The sequence below is a fragment of the Lygodium microphyllum genome, chromosome 20, assembly GCF_053477565.2.
Source record: "Lygodium microphyllum isolate KBCC chromosome 20, Lygodium_microphyllum_v1.1.10, whole genome shotgun sequence".
NCBI lineage: Eukaryota > Viridiplantae > Streptophyta > Polypodiopsida > Schizaeales > Lygodiaceae > Lygodium > Lygodium microphyllum.
The window spans coordinates 97,778,895-97,797,996 of NC_141154.1; the positions used below are offsets into that span (position 1 = coordinate 97,778,895).

The window sequence follows — 19,102 nt, forward strand, 5'->3', positions numbered from 1 at the left end:
TCCCGATAGCTTCTTCCTAAGTGCACCAGCTGCTAAGCTAACAAAATGAACGATTTCAAAGACAGTGGTTCAGATTTTTTGCCTTATCAATTCTAGCGCATGACTTGTGTTAGACCTCTAGTACATTGACATGGGTTTTCTATGCTTTTTGTTGCTCATGTTAACTGTAATGTGTCCTACTTGCTGCCTATATCACTATTGAGACCTTTTTCTTAACATGACGTTACTTTATTTGGTCGTCATGCAGAAACTATTTGCTACAGGAGTTCTTCCAAGACTCTCTGAGACGTGGTGAAGCGCTTCTTGGCCACAAGCATATCTATATTGAGCGCCCCAGAAAGAGTTTCTTTTCATGGGAAACCATATCCACATCATTACTTCCACTGCAGGTGTTTGTGCGGGTGGCCAGATTCTCTGCAATGTGGACTCTAACCCATCAACAAGGATTAAAAACCTTCCGAGTCCATATTGCAGGTTTAAACCCACTGCAATCTTGTGGATTGAAACCTCGATCCGGTTGCGATTGGTATTAAACAAAGGGTTATGCGTTTTAAATCAATGGGCACAGTTAAAGACCTACCATCCAAGTGCTTATATGATGCATTAGACTGTACATCCAACTTCCAACCAACCCATATCTTGGTAAACAAAAACTTCATAACCTTTTTATGCACTCCTAACCAGCTCCTAAATAGCTGAAGATACTCATCACTGATTTACAAACCTGCAAAAGCATGAGCCTCAGCCTCTGCAAAAACCTGGAAACCTGATATTCTGCAGAATGCAATCAGCCGCCAGTCTCCTCTTAATGCTTGTGGTTAGCAGCTTTTGACAAATGTTCCAATACTGATATGGTTCAAGAAAAACACACTGGAAACTTCTCTCTCCTTTGCAAGCTTGTAAGAAGAATTGATCAGCTATCAACGTACAGGGACTTGGTAGCTTCTTGATCGTGTTTCTCTGCCCTCAGAGTAACCACGATAAGGTATCAAGGGGCCCATCTCAGAGACTCCCTAGAGCCAAGCCCAGCTGTATTGTATGCACTAATAGGATCCGATTCCAACCAATAGTCCATCAGAGGCTGGCGTTCAAGCAGTTCATCATGCTCAAAGACGAATTCAGGTACTTGAATTTCTCCTTGCTTGATGTGACTCCAAAGAAATTCTATACGACTGATGTAATTCAGTTTATAATAAAGCCTGCGTTATAAGGAAACAAGGCTCATCAGAACATAATACCTATCAAACACAAAACAGAGACAGACCACATGTCAAACAGACAACAGCAGCATCGTGTGTACAAGTGAGCCCTTGAAAAATCCGAGTAAAGCTACTCAACCATCGACACAAGCTGAGCTTCCATATAGCTTTCATGAGCCGTACACGGGTTATAGTGTGTGCAAAATAATTTCAGATAGTGTGTACAACATAATTTCAGATAGTACTCCCTCCTTTCTCTCATAACATGGCGGACAACTTAAGTTTCTGTGGCAAATCATCAACCTCAACACATGCCACATACCATAGCCAAGCCAACCATCCTGATTTACAGTAGCAAACATCCCACTTACATACTCTACACGATCGCGTTAAGATAGGATCCACCAAGGCATACCAAAGAGCAAATACATGTTATAAAATACCCAAGTACAACTTGTCATATACATGTCCATACATTTACAGTACAACACAAATGTTTCTACTATAGTGATCATAGAAGTCCCAAAACAGATATATTGTCAAGATACAATACCTTGGATGAAACCTAAAGATTTGCTTGATGAAACATAAAGAATCACCAAGCAACCTTTAAATAGTTGAATCTGTGTGCATCAAGAAAGTGGAAGTACCAACCATCCTCTTAAACACTAGGCAATGCTCCAAACATGCACTCCATTGCACCTAGTGGAGCCATGACCGAAGTCCACTTCAATTGTAAAGCATCAAGGTAAACCTTTGATAAGTGAAGTGAATCTGGTAAGTCACCTTCCTCCATCCATTTCACGTCAATCGGTGGATGATTCTAAAACTTTACCAAATAGCAACAGGAACCTACCTTCCTTTCCTTGTGTGCCAAAATCTAGCTCAAGAACAAGATCTCCTCTAGTTCCTCAATCTTTGGATGTATCTGATAAGCTATCCACCGAAAAGCATTATGAAAACAAATTTCTTGCTACTTCTCTTCTTTATGCCTTCCTTTTGTGGCTGAGAACTGCCAAGAATTAGAAACAACCAGACCTCGTAATAACCACAGAACACAAACTTACTATTTTAAGAATGTCATTCCTAGTTTTTCAGTATTAATATTTTCAAGCCAATCTGAGACTCCTAAAAGTTGAGAAACTAAAATTTAGGGATCAGCTAAAATTTAGGGAGCCCTAAATATGGATGTTATCTTGAAAGCTGTTTCCACTGACATTATAAAATATTCATAAATCCACATATGAGTTTTCTATAAAAGTGTATGTTCGTTCTAAACTTTAGTCTACACATGCACATTGCATAAACTTTTCATGATCACACCATCTTCTTCATTGTAGCTTAGTCTAGTGAATCTAGCCCAAACTCAAGGCATCAATCCTTTCTACGTGTAAGTTTTACTCTAACAAGCTTAAGGTCCAATAACATGGACCCAATTGGGTCATATAGATGAAAGTGTGCTCTACCTTCTTTTTATCCACTGCATGGATCCAACATAACATGTGACCACAGCTCTTATGCATTTTTCTAGATAACTAATAATTACAAAGGAAACAAGTTCAATAGGTAAATGACTATAAAAATCAATTGAAGAAGATACAACTTTTTCTTTTGTGTCGTAACAACCTTCCGGCCTTTATTTACTTGTCCTTGATTAAAAAGCTTCCTTATATGATTGAAGGGTGTTGAGATAATAATTCATAAAAATTTTATCTAGTCATTTTGCATTTATTGTGGGTAAACGGTTGATCATGTTACGAAACCACTTCTTGTGGTCCGATGCTTATGAAACAAACTCTATTCAAATTCAAAGAGTTATTTTGTTTTTTCAACATTTTGAATATATTCAACAATGTGTTTCTCTAGTTCTAGTCTCATGTAAGGCTTAAGCACTTGCACGGAAGGTATTATGTGGTTTCCAATGAGCAAGAAACTCAAGTCACTAAGAAATGTCATTTATTTTGTCATGTGATTAAAGTGCCCATCGTATCTACTGGACAATCTTGGAAAAACTGAAAGTTTGACCGGATCATTATTTCCCCCTGCTTTTATCAAATTTCAGCAATACATATTGAGCATTTTCAAAAGCTAAATATCTTCTTCATTTGTCAGCTTGCTTCTTTTATTGCTCTTAGGCTTCTGCTTTAATAGCGGCTCAAACTTGATCCATTGCTATTTTAAATTTGAAGCAAACTCATCAACAACAAAATTCATAGCTTTAGAGCAATTGACTAGGGAGGAATCACTTTACCATATATTATTAAATTTAGCTTTCCCCGTGGATGAGCACACACACACTCCAACAATGAAATATATCTCTTTGTGACTTGAGGAAACCCATTGTGATAGATTTCCATGGAACATTAGGTATCAAAAGAAATTGGAGCAATCTTAGAGTATTTTGTGTATCATACTTGGATTTTTAACAAGCTAGGAAAACCTCAATGAAGTTGTATTTGTTTATAGAAGAAGTGCTCACTTACACTTAAAAGTGGTTGCCATCCCTATATGTCCTACTTAAAAAGGTTTATGACTTTGTTTAAGTACCTTCTATTGAACAAGAGAAGTGACACAATGGCAATTATTCACAAGAAGATAATTATCTTCAATGAAGTAATTTGGATGAGAATCTCCTTGTTGTAAATTGGTTCAAACTATTGCAAAATCAGCATCTCTATTATAGGCATTACTCATTGCTTAAAAATCTTCATGACAAGGCATTGTAATGGCTGCAACCCAAGGCACTTTGGAAAGTGTATTAGCAACTATATTATGCTTCCCAGGGGTGCACATAATTTGATAATAAAACACAGACAATAAATTTTCCCAACTTGCATGTTTCTCATGTAAATACTTTTGAGTTTTCAAATTCTTTAACCTTTGATGATTAATATTTACCAGAAATTCATTCCTAAAAGATAATGCTTCCATATCTTTAGAGCATGAATCACAACTAAGAGCTCATTTTCACAATGCCATTCCTTTTCTCCACATCGTTTAGATGATGGCTTTAAAAAGCTATGGCATGGCCTTCTTGATTGAGCATTGCATCCATACAATTGCTACAAGCATCCGCTTCCACCACGAATGGCTTTACAAAATCTGGAATAATAAGAACGAGTATAAAAGTGAGTACTATTTTCAACTTCATGAAAATCGCCTTATTTGTCTCCTTGCATTGGAAGAATCTTTTCTTTGTAAGGTCGTGAAGATGCAAAATGTTTGATCAAGTAGCAATAGTGAGAGCATAAGCTAAGATTCAAGATGCAATGCCTAATGATGATGATTTGGTTTTATCTACTTTGGATGGCTTTAATAATAAGAAGTCTTGGAAATCATTTGTCACTTCTGTGTATGTACGGAAGCCATTTCCAGATTTTGATGAGTTGGTCTCTCTTATGATTACGAAAGAGATCAATATGCAGGGTAACTCATCTGAAAGAAATGGTGAACAGGTCCAAGCATTTTACTCAAGCTCAAGAAAGGGACGTGGCAAATCCTCTTCAAGAGACTGTGCCTGATAACCAACAATGATGCCCATGCATATTTTGCTCTTCTTCGTTGCATCTCCAAAGAAGTTATTCCAATGGTCACCTCCAAGACTTCTCCAGCAATTTAGGTGAAGCTTCAAACATTGTACAAGGCTCCTTCACCTATGCATGCCATCACTTTTCAAGTTCCAGTATGATCGACATCGACATGAGATTCTCTCCGAGGCACCTTTGTGGTGGCTTGATCAATGATCACCCACTGCTTGGGTACCCATGGTCCTTTTCAAGTAGTCTTTGTTGTATAGACTATGATGAGTCATTATCATTGTATCATTGTATTGTATCGGATCACCCGTGATCTGAGAGAGGGTATTATCAATCTAGTCAACTCATGTAAGTCTAGGTCATGCCTAACATTACCGTGCATTTTAGGCATTTTATTGTGGCATTTATGATACATATTTAGGCATTTATTGCTGGCCAACCAACGTTCGATACTGGCCGACCTGCTACCATTTATGCCATTGTTTTCTTCTTTGTATTCAGGCTCCTCCTTCTCCGTCATAATTTATCACCTGAGGTTTTGTTGGAGTTCTGGGCTTAACTCAGAGGTCACATAAAAAGTGGTTACAATCCTTGTTGAAACATAGTTCCTAATAGAATAATAAAAAAAGAAGATACATATCCTTTTGGATAAAAAACTGGATAGTACTCCACACATGCAACATATGTGTTGAAAAGGTCTTAACACATGCGAGAGCATGGTCACTCTCTAATTCTAAACACATTTGTATTATTTTTCAAGCAAATTTAAAGGGCATACTTAAAAGGTTTTTGTTTGCCTAAAGATAATGATTGAACTGCAACAAGAAGGGCCTTGTCAGATGTAGTGGGCAGCTAGGATGGAGTGAGTAGCCACATAATGTGCATGTCGTTTTTCTTGCTATTTGCCCTTCTCTTTGTACCATTGGTCAACTATGTGACCAATATATTTGGTTTCTCAACACCCCCTCTCAAGCCCAAAAAGGGATGAAGAAAGAGAAGCAAAGGAGACACAATGAAGAAGAAGAGGATCCCAAAGATCCAAGAGTTCCACCTGAAAGGTAGCCTATAGTAAAAAACAGTAGACGGAATGAGTTGTAGAACTTGACTCCACCTCACGAGAGAAACCACTAGCTTCGTAACTCCATACTAGAAAGAATTCCAAGGCCTCATCACCAAGTCGCGGTTGGACGTCGAAGGCCTCAATCTAGGCGAACTCTAAAGATCCTAGGTATCAATAGAAGAAACAATTGCTCAAAGACAGCCATCTCCAAAGAGTAAATGAAGAGTAACAAACTTCATGATGAGTAGGTGCCCCCTAGAGGGCAGAGATGTAGGGGCCCCCTCTTAAGCCGAAGAAGTAGAAGCCCCCACTAAGGACAAAGAGAATACATCCCCCTCTAAATCCCTCTCTGCAAGAGATAAGGAATCTAAAAACTCATGAATCACACACTCTGAATCATCAAATGACGAAGGAAGTGCCATCGTTCGTTCATGCCGAAGAAGGTATCTGGTGTAGCGAAGATGTCGAAGAACTCCCAGAGGTGGCCTCTTGAAACCTGAGCAGTCAAGGATGGAGAAAGGTGAGGCTCATGCACAACCAAGGGTAGGCAACAGTTACTCTCTCTCAATGGAGCAGACTACGGAGCCAAAGTAAAGGAAGGCGTCGAACAATCACTATCTCTCAAAGGGGCGGACTGCCAAGGGGATAGTAGCAAACAATCATTGTCTCTTCAGGGAGCGGATTATAGAACCGCAGGTTGTTGAAGTGGCATTCCTAAAACCCTAGAAAACGCAAAAGCAACCTCCGTAGTACATTGCAGTTGTTGCGAGGAGATTGTGGTACCAATCAATCCTCTTGTGGCTCGAAAGGACTTAGTGCGCTGTCAGAGCGTTTGGAATCGAAAGTCTACCGCGGGGGTAAGAGACAGCAGGGTGAAGGGACATTCAAGAAGAGGAGTCCATGGAAGAGAAGGGATTGAAAGAAATAGAAGATGTAGAAGAATACTCACAGAGTGGAAGCCTGTCAATTTATTTTTGCATTATGAGAAGCCAAATCTCTTGTAGACAGAAACGTACATAAAACAATCCCTTCCTCTATGCTGCTCAGACCACCAATCTGATGCTTCCATTGGCTCCAAAAAGGGGGGTAAAATACCACGACATCTGGCAGGAATTCTACCAGAGATCACTCCATCTCCCACTTCGGAGTGTTGTTCACTCCCTAAAAACAGCGATCGCGCGTCGTGCGATTTCGCCAATCCTTCTTTTTACATAAAATCCTCCCGAAATGGTTGAAAGCTATATGCTTTCTTTTACATATCATCCTACTCTAGAAGTTGTCTCTAGCTTTTGGATATTTATAAGATATAATATCTAAAATATAAAAAATTGGCTAAACTTGTCCAAAAATCTAGTATTTTTGGACCATCCATACTAGAACACTAACATTAATGACTAATATTGCATTAGCTCTCTAGATCAATAAGAAAGCCGCACTCTAGAGTTTTTTACATGGTGTATGTGTAGCATCACAAAAGCACATCGGATGTGTCTTATTGCCTTCAGCATAAAAATCTGAAAGCGGTGCAGAATAAACTCTATGGCCTTGAAGGCAAAGATGGCACAATGAGTGCCTAGGGGTAGACACATATATTGCGGTGGTGTATGGAGCGGCAGTCCATGTCGGCAAGCATCAATGAGAGTTCCGATGATGCTTGAACAGGAGCACCCAGTGATATGTGCATCTACTTGTGGAGAAGTCATAGCACCAGAGTGTCAACCTGCAAAAGGGTGGGTAGGTGGGAGAGAAAGAGAAGGGTATCTTTGCCTCCTAGTGATGCAATAGAAATGAAGGGGAAAATCAGTAGATGATGCCGAACACACAATCTGTCTTTGCCTTCTCTGATAAACATGGTCTTTAGCTCTCTAAGCTCCTACGCTCTGATACCATGTCAAAATGTGACGATGCAAAGATATAGTAAGGTTTGCGGAGAGAAACAGTGTGTACAGCAAACACTAAGAGACAAGAGAAACTCAAAAACACAATAAGAATACAGTGATGATGCACTAAATCATGCTATGAGAAAAAAAGCTAATACAACAAAGTCGAAGCTCAGAAGATAATTACACTACCCTGCCTAAATCAAGCAGCAGTACCTATGAGAAATTTGCACAATGAAGAGAGTAAAACGCAGTCCTGTACAGTGGGCTATCGAAGTAATCACTGGAAGATGAAAGACAGTTGTCGAGGGAGCGGTCGGTGGATTGCAGTTCTCTAATGCCGTCAAAGATGTGGAAGATGATCACCATCTGTCGAGGGAGCGAACCATAGTCACTTGATGCCCAAGAGTGACCTGGGTAGCAAAACGCAAATCCCAGAGTGTCAAAAACATCAAATGCAGGGAGAGCAATCCAAATACTAACACCACGTGGATAATGATAACACTAGATGATGGAGGATGAGTCAAACTGCAAAAACGCAGGTCCCAACAGCCTCTATGACAGAGAATGATACCAAGTGATGGAGGAGAAGCCATGCTACAAAAACGCAAGTCCTAACAGCCCCTGTGATAAACAAATGATGCCAAGTGATGGAGGAGAAGCCAAGCTGCAAAAACATCCCAATATCCCCTGTGATAAAGGAATGATGAAATCACTAATGCTAGGTGGTATAGATTGTCACCAAAGGCTAGGATGTTGACACCAAGCTAGAGATATTGATGCCAGGCAAGGAGAAGGCCTTCAGACTTAAAGCCTAAAGGAGAAAGGTGCTAACGCCAAGCAAATAATAGTGTCATCAAGCGGAAGATGCCCCAAGCGCAAGGCCTAATGATGGAACAGGGCGCCTGAAGTAGAAGAGAAAGGATGAAAGCAATTGTTATGACAAAGAGCGCGAGGATCGAGACACGCAATGCTTTCTCACTGTAGAGAGAGGGAGAGTACAGAGTAGAGAGTGAGAACGACACACTGTGTATTCGGTACAATGACGAGTGTACCTCTTTAGGTTTTAGATAGATATATATAAAAGTACAAATGTGCTAAGGGTGGTTCACACTCGTGCACATATAAAAGGCATGATGGCCCTTTATTCCCAACCATCTCCTACCTAAAGGCAATGTGCCTTAAGAGGAGAAAAGAATCAGCTAAGTCTAGGTATGTACAAAGCTGAAATACATATACCTATCCAACTCCCATCGTCTGTCGGCAATGAGCAAACCTTTCACTGCTTCCCAATGCTTTTTACCATGGTTTGCCATGTATCTGCTAACCACTACCACTGCAAAGGCAATGTCAAGACGTGTAGCAACCATAGCATACATCAAACTGCCAACGGCTGAAGCATATGGTGTCTTGGCCATTTCAGCCTTCTTATCATCAGATGTAGGGCTGTCCTCTACATTGAGTTTCACATATGGAGACAATGAAACCCCAATTGTTTTCCCCCCCTCCATATTGAAACACTGCAAAACCTTAGAGATATACTCCTGCTGAGAAGATAAAGTAATCCTTTTGACCTATCTCTGAGTATTTGCGTGCCAAGAATGTGATTTGCATCACCAAGATTCTTTATGTCAAAGCTGCCATGAAGACTTTGCTTCAATGAGTCCAAGGCATAAGTATCCCTGCCAGCAATCAACATGTCATCAACATACAGAACCAAGATAATCAAGCTGTCATATGCTACCTTCTTGGTGTACAAGCAGTGATCCACTTGACTTCTATGAAAACCTTGAGACTGCATAAATGTATCAAACTTATGATACCATTCTCTTGGTGCTTGTTTCAGCCCATACAAACTCCTTTTAAGTTTACACATCTTCTCTTTTCCTTTTGCCACAAACCCTTCAAGTTGCTGCATATATATGTCTTCATGCAGATCACCATGTAAGAATGCAGTCTTTACATCCATCTATATGAGCTCCATATCTTCAGCTATAACCAAGCCCAAAATGGTTCTCAATGTAGTCATCTTGACTACAGGAGAAAATATCTCCTCAAAGTCAACTCCATGTTCCTGCTTGTACCCCTTCACAACCAATCTTGCTTTGTACTTTGGCGAGGAACCAGAAGTGACCTTCATCTTGTAAACCCATTTGTATGAAAGGGTTTTCTGTCCTTTAGGCAACTGCACCAAATCCCAAGTGTCATTTTTCTCAAGAGATTCCATCTCTAACAACATGGCTTTATACCACTTCTTGCTGTTATGTATGTCCATTGCTTCCTGGAAGCAAGACGGTTCACCACAGTCTGTCAACATGATATAATCAACCACATTGTTTGCACCAGGAATGAATCTATCAAGTTGTCTAGTAGCCCTAGACGATCTCCTAACCCAATGATCATTGTTTGCTGACAGTTGAGCCTGCAAATTTCCATTTTCAGCTTGTTGTCCTGGCATTTCAGCCTGGAAATCAACATTAACAGCTTGTTGTCCTAGCTGTTCCTGCACATCCAATGGCTCATCATTATGGGCAATGGCTGGCTGATCATTTCCAACATTATTTTCTGCATTTGCAGGTTCATTTACAGCAGGTATTTGCTGCTGTACAGCGGGCACATTTTGCTGTCCAAAAGGTATTTTTTCTCGGAATACAACCCTACAGACCTCCTCACTCTTTTTGGGCTGTTTATACATGCGATCTTCCCAGAAGATAACATCATTGCTGCGTACTACTTTTCTTTTATCGGGATCCCATAATCTATACCCCATATTATCTTCATCACCATATCCTAGGAAAATACATTTATAGAACTTTGGCTCAAGTTTGCTACATTTTTCCCTACGTATGTGCACAAATGCTTCGCAGCCAAACACTTTCAAGTGTGCATACGAAGGTGGCTTGCCCGACCATGCTTCTTGGGGAACTCCCTTCCCCCTCCCCCCCCCCCCAAAAGACCTGTTTGGTGACCGATTAATCAAGTGTACAACTGTCATAACAGCCTCTGCCCAAAAACCATGAGGTAAAGCAGCATGTGATAGCATCGTACGGACCTTGTCTTGAATGGTCCAATTCATACGCTCTGCAACACCATTTTGGGGTGGATTATGAGGGGCAGTGAGCTCCCTATTTATCCCTTTGCTGTCATAAAATTCCTGAAAGGCCTTGGACACATATTCCCCACCATTGTCAGAGCGAAGACACTTAAGTGTCTTATCAATCTGATTCTTAACCAATGCCAAGAATTTTTTAAACTTGTCAAGCACTTCGTCCTTGCTACGAATAGGATAAACCCATACCTTCCGTGTAGCATCATCAACAAAGGTGACAAAGTATTTCTTTCCCTCTAAAGATAACCCTGGCATCTGACATACATCGAAATGTACTAACTCTAGAGGAGAAGATTTCAACGAAAGAGACTTCTTATGAGACGTCTATGCATGTTTACCATAAACACAATGATCACAATGCTCAAAATCAGCATAACGAAGACAAGGCAAGTAACCCAAACGAGAAAGCACTTTCATTCCAATTTGACTCGTGTGTCCCAACCGGCCATGCCACAAAGAAACACTTGACTGCTCGGTCACTGCAACAACATGGTCACGCACACTAGATACATGGAGAGGACACAAGGTATCACTTTTACAACCTCTGGCAATCACTCTAGATCCCTTACATATTTTCCATTTCCCATTACCAAAGGTGATATGAAATCCATTGTCATCTAGCTCCCCTGCGCTAATCAAGCTCTTCTTGAGCTAAGGTACATGCCGTACATGTTAAAGTGTGAAGACAGAACCATGCTGAAACTACAACTGCACACTGCCAATATCTGCAATGTCACATGCATAGTTGTTCCCACGATAGACAACACCATGTCAACCCCCTGTATAGTCAGAAAACCACTCTCGATGAGGGTAACATGAAAGGAAGCACCTGAATCTAGAATCCAAGTATGCATGTCATCATCCGTATCAAAGCATATGTATTAAAGTGTAAAGAGACAAAGAGTACGTCATTCCCACTATCACTGTCATGAGTGACTACATTCACCTCTTCAATTTTGACATTGCTCTTCTTAGGCTGACTCTCTTTCTTCTCTTCCTTGCTATCATCTCTCTTCTTGCCCTTTTCTTTCTCTTTCTTCCGTTTGTAGCAATCACATTTAAAGTGACCCTTCTTGCAACAACGATGGCATTCAATATCCTTACCACGTGATTTACTGCATCCCTTGCTATCAGATTTGCCTTTCTACTGTGATCTGCCGCCGCCAGTATGTAAAGCACCGGAAGACTTACTGGATGCATTGTTCTGCCGATTCATTTCTTCCATGAGTAGAGTACTCTCTACATCAACATACAGAAACATCGCATTAGAATTGCTCAGAGCAGTCCTAAATGTATCCCAACTCTCTAGCAGAGTGCAAAGCAAGAACGTAGCCTTAAATTGTCAATCAATATTGAACTCCAAGGCAACTAGCTAGCTAAAAATGGAGTTAAACTAACTCAAGTGAGTAGACATTGTTGTACCCTCTTTCATACCCAAATCCATGATCTTTTTCAGCCAATAAATTTTGCTTGCGGCACTCTTCTGGGCATACAATTCTCCCAGTCGAGTCCAAATAGCATAGGCAGAATCCAAACCTTCAATGTTAAACAGCAAGGCATCAGAAATCGATAGCTCGATGGTTGTGCGTGCAAGCTCATTTAACTCATCCCAGTCTTCCTATTCCATATCTGCGAGCTTTGCCCCTTTGGTCTTAGTCGGCTTTGCCTGCTTCTTCTGAACAGAATATTATAGCATTTTTTTTGCCAGACTGCAAAGTTATGTGCTCCTTCAAGCTTCTTAATGTGCATGAGATGACTGTTGTCACTGCCGCCAGCCGTGATTTTCAGCCCAAATGTGACCAAAAATTTCAGTAAATGCAGGCCCAGACTGTCACACAAGTGACCAAGGTACAAACAAGTACCAATCAGCAATAAGTAACCACGTAAAAGCAGAAATTTCAGACCTGCAAATAAATTTCCAGAAGCACTAAACCTTGTGCTACAACACTCCACAACTGATTACAACTGTTCCAAGGACAAATACATCACATTACATGAGAAGTCCCAAATTTTAGTTGCAATTTCTGTTGTACATGCACCCACGGGCACAAAATTTGACACGCACTGTCAAAAGCCCCAAAATTTTTGTGCTCAAAGCATCAACCATACATCTGCACTATCTCTAACATGCATAGAATAGGCCAATTTTGCCAAAATAGAGCAATTTCAGCAAAACCCCCAAATTTTTCCAAGTGCTAGGTGTCCAAATTGCATGGAATTAAACCCACGTGTACTTAAAATGACCAAAATGCGCACAAATTTTTCCCAAACAGCAAAAGCCCCAAATTGCACAGGGTCCAATGTGCATCAATGTCGAGAAATTGGGTAAATTTCAGCCCAATTCTTGCATGTACATGAAAAACCCCAAATGTCGGAGGCAAAATGTCACAAATTCCTGCAATTTCTGAGACAAAGTTGTGTCTTGCTCGCATCAAATCTGGACAATTCCCCAAATTTTTCTGGTCCGGTGTGCACAAATTCCAGTGAAATTGAAAAAATTTCACTAAAATGTAAAAAGCCCTAAAATTCTTGGCCAAATGTGCACCGATTTTGCAATTTCTGAGTCAGATTGTCCAGTTCAAGTTCCCCAAATCCGGGAAAAGCCCCAATTTTTCAGGAGCAAATGTGCACAGATTTGTATTCTATGCTTATACACGCAAACGTCTGGTAGGGAAAGGGAAGGAAACCTCATTTTTTCTTTTCTTTTAGATTTCAAAAAAAGAAAAAAAAAACGTTGACGACGACCCACCCTCAACGTGTGACCTGTCGGAGAGGTCATGGCCTTCCCGTCGGAGCGCCCGCTGAAGCCCATCCTATCGCTGTGCATCAGCTGCCTAGCCCGTCCGCCTGGCAGCGCGTTAGTTACCTGACCCACTTGTCGACCTATAGCGTGCCTTGCAACACCTGCAACTCCTGTTCAACTGCGACACTTCTTGCTCGCTTGTGACACCTACAACTTCCTCCTCGCCTGCGACACTTCCTGCTCTAATACAAGTTTGTTATAGCAAAGAGCGCGAGGATCGAGACACGCAATGCTTTCTCACTGCAAAGAGTGCAAAGTAGAGAGTAAGCACGACACATTGGGTATTCGATACAATGACGAGTGTACCTCTTTAGGTTTTAGATAGATATATATGAAAGTACAAATGTGCTAAGGGTGTGTTCACACTCGTGCACATATAAAAGGCATGATGGCCCTTTATTCCCAACATTAGCCACGAGCCACGAGAACCATGATGTCCTCCTGAAGGGGTGTGAGGGCAGTGGAAGGAGCTAGTGAGAGAAGGGAAGTGGTGCTGGTGAAGAATAACTAAAGAGAGTGGTAGTGGTGAATGAATGAAGTGACTGCCTATTTATAAACATGAGCTGTCTAGGATGGTGCACCACTGTGTGAGCACCCACTCAAAAAGTGGCCAAAATGTGGACACTATCCCTTTTTAGGACTATCAGTGCGAAATCCTAAATGAAGTGTGTGAATTGAAGAAGTGGGTTTCTCAACAAGTGATGCTACAGTTAATTTTGAGAATGACTAAGCATTTTTGACATGCAATTATGACACTTCCATGGTTGATTCTACATTTCATATTGTTGAAACATAGCATGCTTGGTATTTTGACAGTCAAGCATCTAGGTACATCACTTCACGAATGTATTTATTCACATCTTTGCATTTAGAGTCTACAAAGAAACACATTACATGTGCAAATAACAACAATTATGATGTCTGTGGCATTGGTTCAGTGCTGATTATTGCTGTAGATGGCTTAGATTTTATGCTTCTAGATGTCTTGTGTGTGCCTAGTATTACAAAAAATCTCATCCATTTCAACTTTCAATAAGCATGGATTTCAGGTCATCTTTGAAAATGACAAATGTATCGTCAAAGACAGAGAGCTCGATTAAGCTCTTCAATTATCAGGCACCTTGTACGAGATCTTTTCTTGTTGGACACATATGAGACGTGAGCTCTCATGACACTCTGATAGAATTGCATGCCCTATACGGTTATACAAGTTTTGGCAATTTGATGACTTTTCAGCGTTACCAGATGGTGGATGCCTTATCCAAATCCAGTGTATAGAGGACTCTGACCAAAGAAGACTCCATGTCTAGCAATAAGGAAATAGTCCCCACTCCTCGAATAGGAACAATTAAGTTTTCACCAATTGTGATTGTGCCCCCTCTAGAACTCATGTCTTGAAGCCAATCCTATCTATAGGTCACGTGGGAAGAGGCCCCACTATCCACGAGCTAAGGCTTCTCCTAGGTGGAAGAAGCAAGAGTTGTATCCTCCTTGGCAAATATATGCATAAAGACAAACTTTAATGTAGCCGGGGTGGCCTTTGAATTCTTCTCCTTCAACTTCAAATGGGAGTACTTCTGCCAGCACTTCTCCTCGGGATGAGTGCCCTTCCCCCACTGTGGGCACTTAGCCTTCTTCACCTTTTTTTAATCCTTCTTGTCCTCTTGCTTCTTTGCCTTGGCCTTCTCCTTCTTCTTTTTCCCTCCACTTGTATTTGCAGTAAAGGCCTTGGTGGAGCCAGAACCATTGCTCCCAACCTTTCTCAGTCACTCGTTATGCTCCAAGACAAGCGGTGAAAGCTCCTCCCATAAAAGTTTCTTGCGAGTCCTCAATGTGATAAGGCTGGTGTAGAAAACATCAAACCGAGGAGATGGCAATTAAGTCAAAAGAATCATAGCCATATCTTCAGAAGATATCATCCAACCAAGAGAGGCAAGCTCACCCCTCATGTCCTCCATCTTGATGATGTGCTTCTTCATGGAAGAAAAGTCATCGAGAATGAGCATCCACAAGTTCTCAAGGGAAATCTTGTGGGCAAACATCTTGTGTTGATACAACGAGACAAGCTTTCTCTATACTTCTACCACGGTCTTCAACCTGCAAACATGCACAAGGATAAAATCCTATGAGGGTATCAAGGATGGCATCATCACTTCGGATGAAGCCTTCTGTGATAGATAAATAGAAGGGGAACAATTGCAAACAGGAGACTCCTCTTACCAACGATATTAGCAATAATCGCATCTCTACTCAGAAGAGTGTCTGGAAAGAACCTCCTTCTCTGAGTTATCAAAGCCTGTAAACTCATAAGACGTCTTCAATCTTGCAATCACCCAAAAGACTACGTACGTTTTGACAGTACAGAAGACAAGAAGCAGTCAGCTACAATGGATGTAAATGTGCCACCTACACACAATATGCCATTGCCTGTCATCACCAAAAGGATATCACCTATACCAAGGGTGCTATTGCCTATAGAAAGGGGTCAACTGGACTGAAAAAGTTGTCACCTTACCAATAAATGCTACCGCCAGGAAGAGGATGCTAATGACACAACAATAAATGCTGCCTTCGTGACAAAAAAGCTAACAACTAGCTGTGAGATGTGGTCGCCTCTGCAAAAATCCTCTAGATATGGTTGCAGTTGCATCAAATGCAAGGTGTAGAGCTTGCATTTTGGGATTGGAAAGTTCTTCAATAAAAGATCTGCAAACTATGTCCTCAGTTAGGCGATGATACCATGTTAGAGTCCGCAAAAAAAGAGAAATACAAGCATAGAGAGAAACACAGAGAGAGAGAGAGAGAGAGAGAGAGAGAAAGCAAAAGATAAAGGAAGAATACTGCATTGACTAAAGAAGAATGCTAATTCGAAGGGGATGGACTGATCAGTCCCTGCATGCAATCCATAGTATCAGTGAGGGAAGTAGATCAGGCTAATGATGGCAACACCAAGCACGAAGTGTCAAAGTGTGCAACTACCAAGAAAGAAAGTAGACTGAAGAGAGTGAATGACTACCAAGTGGGGGGGCTGGCTAAATATAGCCATAAATGCCCAAAACTAGCTGACCTTCCCTTGAGAGTGCCACAAATGCTGGCAGACCAGCATTTAATACTGGTAGTACTAAACAAAATGCCTAGAAAAATATCAAGTGGCCACAGAAAAAACCCAACTGGCAAGGACAATGTCCAACACATGGAGACAATCTGGGAAAAGTAGCAACTGACCTAGAAATGCACACAAGAAGCCAACAACTGAAGGCAATGTACCTAAAGCTGCCAAAGCTCCTATGTCTCCTTCAGAATTTGACAAGAGCTCACAACTAGGAGATGACTGACTAACATGACTAAAATAGACAGGCTAACAATCCCATGAGGACATGAGTACTTGGGGGTCATCTTTATTTTGTCATTTTTATAGATGACTCCTCACGGTATACCTGGGTGTATGGCTGAAAGCAAAATCTGATGTAATCATACACTTTTAACATTTGGATGCCAAGCTTGAGGTTGAAACTAGTTTAAAAGTGCAAACACATTGCACAGAGAGAGGGGGGGAAATATGTATCGTGCTTTTGAGACGTTTCTGGTTGAAACAAGTATCACACATAAGCCACTATGAGGATGACCCCTCAAAAAAATGGCGTTGCCGAAAGAAAGAATCGGACCCTCATGGAAATTACAAGATGCATGCTTAAGAGCAAAGAACTACCACATAAGTTTTGGCTAGAGGGTCTTCAATGCACCAACAAACGCACTAAAGACTATCACACCTTTTGAGGCTTGGCATGGAAAGAAACCAAAGGTTGACTACTTTCGAGTGTTTGGATGCATAGCCTATGAATATGTGCCAAAGGAGCTTCATGGCAAGCTCAATGACAAGGCCTTAAGTTGCATTTTTATGGGCTACAATTCGCAAAGCAAAGGCTATCAGTTGTACGATCCACACACAAAAAAATTATTTTTCATTAGAGATGTTATTTTTGCCGAAAATGCAGCCTTGTTGGGTGATCAATTTGAAACGCCAGCCACCTATGACTCAGGTGATGTTTTGGAAGGCCTCTTACCACTTTCTTTGGGGTATGAGCCTACTGTAAATGGCCAGACAGACTTATTATAGCAAGTTGTTGCATCGCATGCTCCTAAAAAGCATGTACTTCATAATGTTTTGCCTCCAGTAGTGGAACATGCAGTATAGCAAGAAAGGGCTACTGTAAATGCAGTAAAAACTGTCCCAAGATGGCTGTTGCAAACTCTCTAGGAGAGTAAAATGGATGCTCCCTTACCTCAACATACCAAAAGGGTTACTAGACATACACCACATCATGCATGGGGGCTCGTTGGCTGATTTCAAAAGTAGATGATTCTTGTGATGAATATGTGTTCATGAGCTCACTGTTAGATGATAATGAGCCTACTTCCTTGGAAGAAGCCCAATGAGATGTACATTGAATGCAGAACATGCAAGAAGAATTGGACTCTATCGCCACCAATAATACTTGGGATCTTGTTGAATTGCCACTTGGCAAGAAAGCCATTGGTACCAAATGGGTTTTTAAACTGAAATGCAAGGTTGATGGTATTATAGACAAGTACAAGGCATGTTTGGTAGCCAAAGGCTATGCACAAAATAAGGGCATAGATTATGAGGAGACATTGATGTTCATGTATCACAACCTCCAAGGTTTGTGGCGACAAGCAAAAAGCACATGGACTGCAAATTGCATGGAGCTCTTTATGGATAAAAACAAGCTCTTCATGCATGGTATTTTAAGATTGATGCTTATTCGGCTAGCATTGGCTTCACAAACAATCCAATTGCTCGAACTCTCTGCATAAAAGATGAAGGGGAGGACTTACTGGTAATCATTCTATATGTAGATGATATGCTGCTCACCGACCAAAAGAGCATAAAATTAGTTTTCAAGGCTGAATTGAAACATGCTTTTGCTGTATCAAATATGGGCTGTTTACACTACTATTTGGGGATTCAATTTACCCGAAATCAATATGGCATCATCATGTTGCAATCGCAGTATGTGGATAAACTTTTGCTAAGGCGTAATATGCAAGATTACAAACCTATATACAGCCCAGAAACAGTACATTGACAAGCTGTCAAGCAAATCTCCAGATATTTGCAAGGTACTCAATCATATGCTTTATCATTTCCCCAAGGGAAGACTTGCACCCATAGGCTTACAGCAATCTAGGTTGGGCTAGTGATTCAGACACTATGCAGTCTACTAGTGGCCATTATTTCTTTCTGCGTCATTCATGAATTTCATGGCTAAGTAAAAAACCACCTACAATGGCTATCTCGTCTTGTGAGGCTGAGTACAAGGCAACCTTCACAACAATAGTGAAATGTGTATGGTTGCGTAGATTGTTGGCTCATCTCTAGATTTCATTGGAGGGTCCAACGCCCATTCTTTCTGATAGTCAAAGTGCTATTGTAGTGGCACAAAATCCTATGTTTCATGCTCGCACAAAACGCATTGAGGTACATTACCATTAT

At 40.9% G+C, this 19,102-nt stretch overlaps 1 protein-coding gene across 2 annotated transcripts in view; it reads right to left on the minus strand.

Moving 5' to 3' along the window:
• Positions 1–324: 324 nt before the first annotated feature.
• The window catches only part of LOC148019155 (uncharacterized), a 53,376-nt gene continuing 34,598 nt past the window's right edge, over positions 325–19,102 (minus strand). For both annotated transcript variants that reach the window (XM_087660679.1, XM_087660680.1), the window contains exon 3: positions 325–1,199. In XM_087660679.1, the coding sequence (XP_087516805.1) occupies positions 989–1,199 (211 nt within the window). In that variant the 3' untranslated portion in view covers positions 325–988. The remainder of the gene's footprint in view (positions 1,200–19,102) is intronic.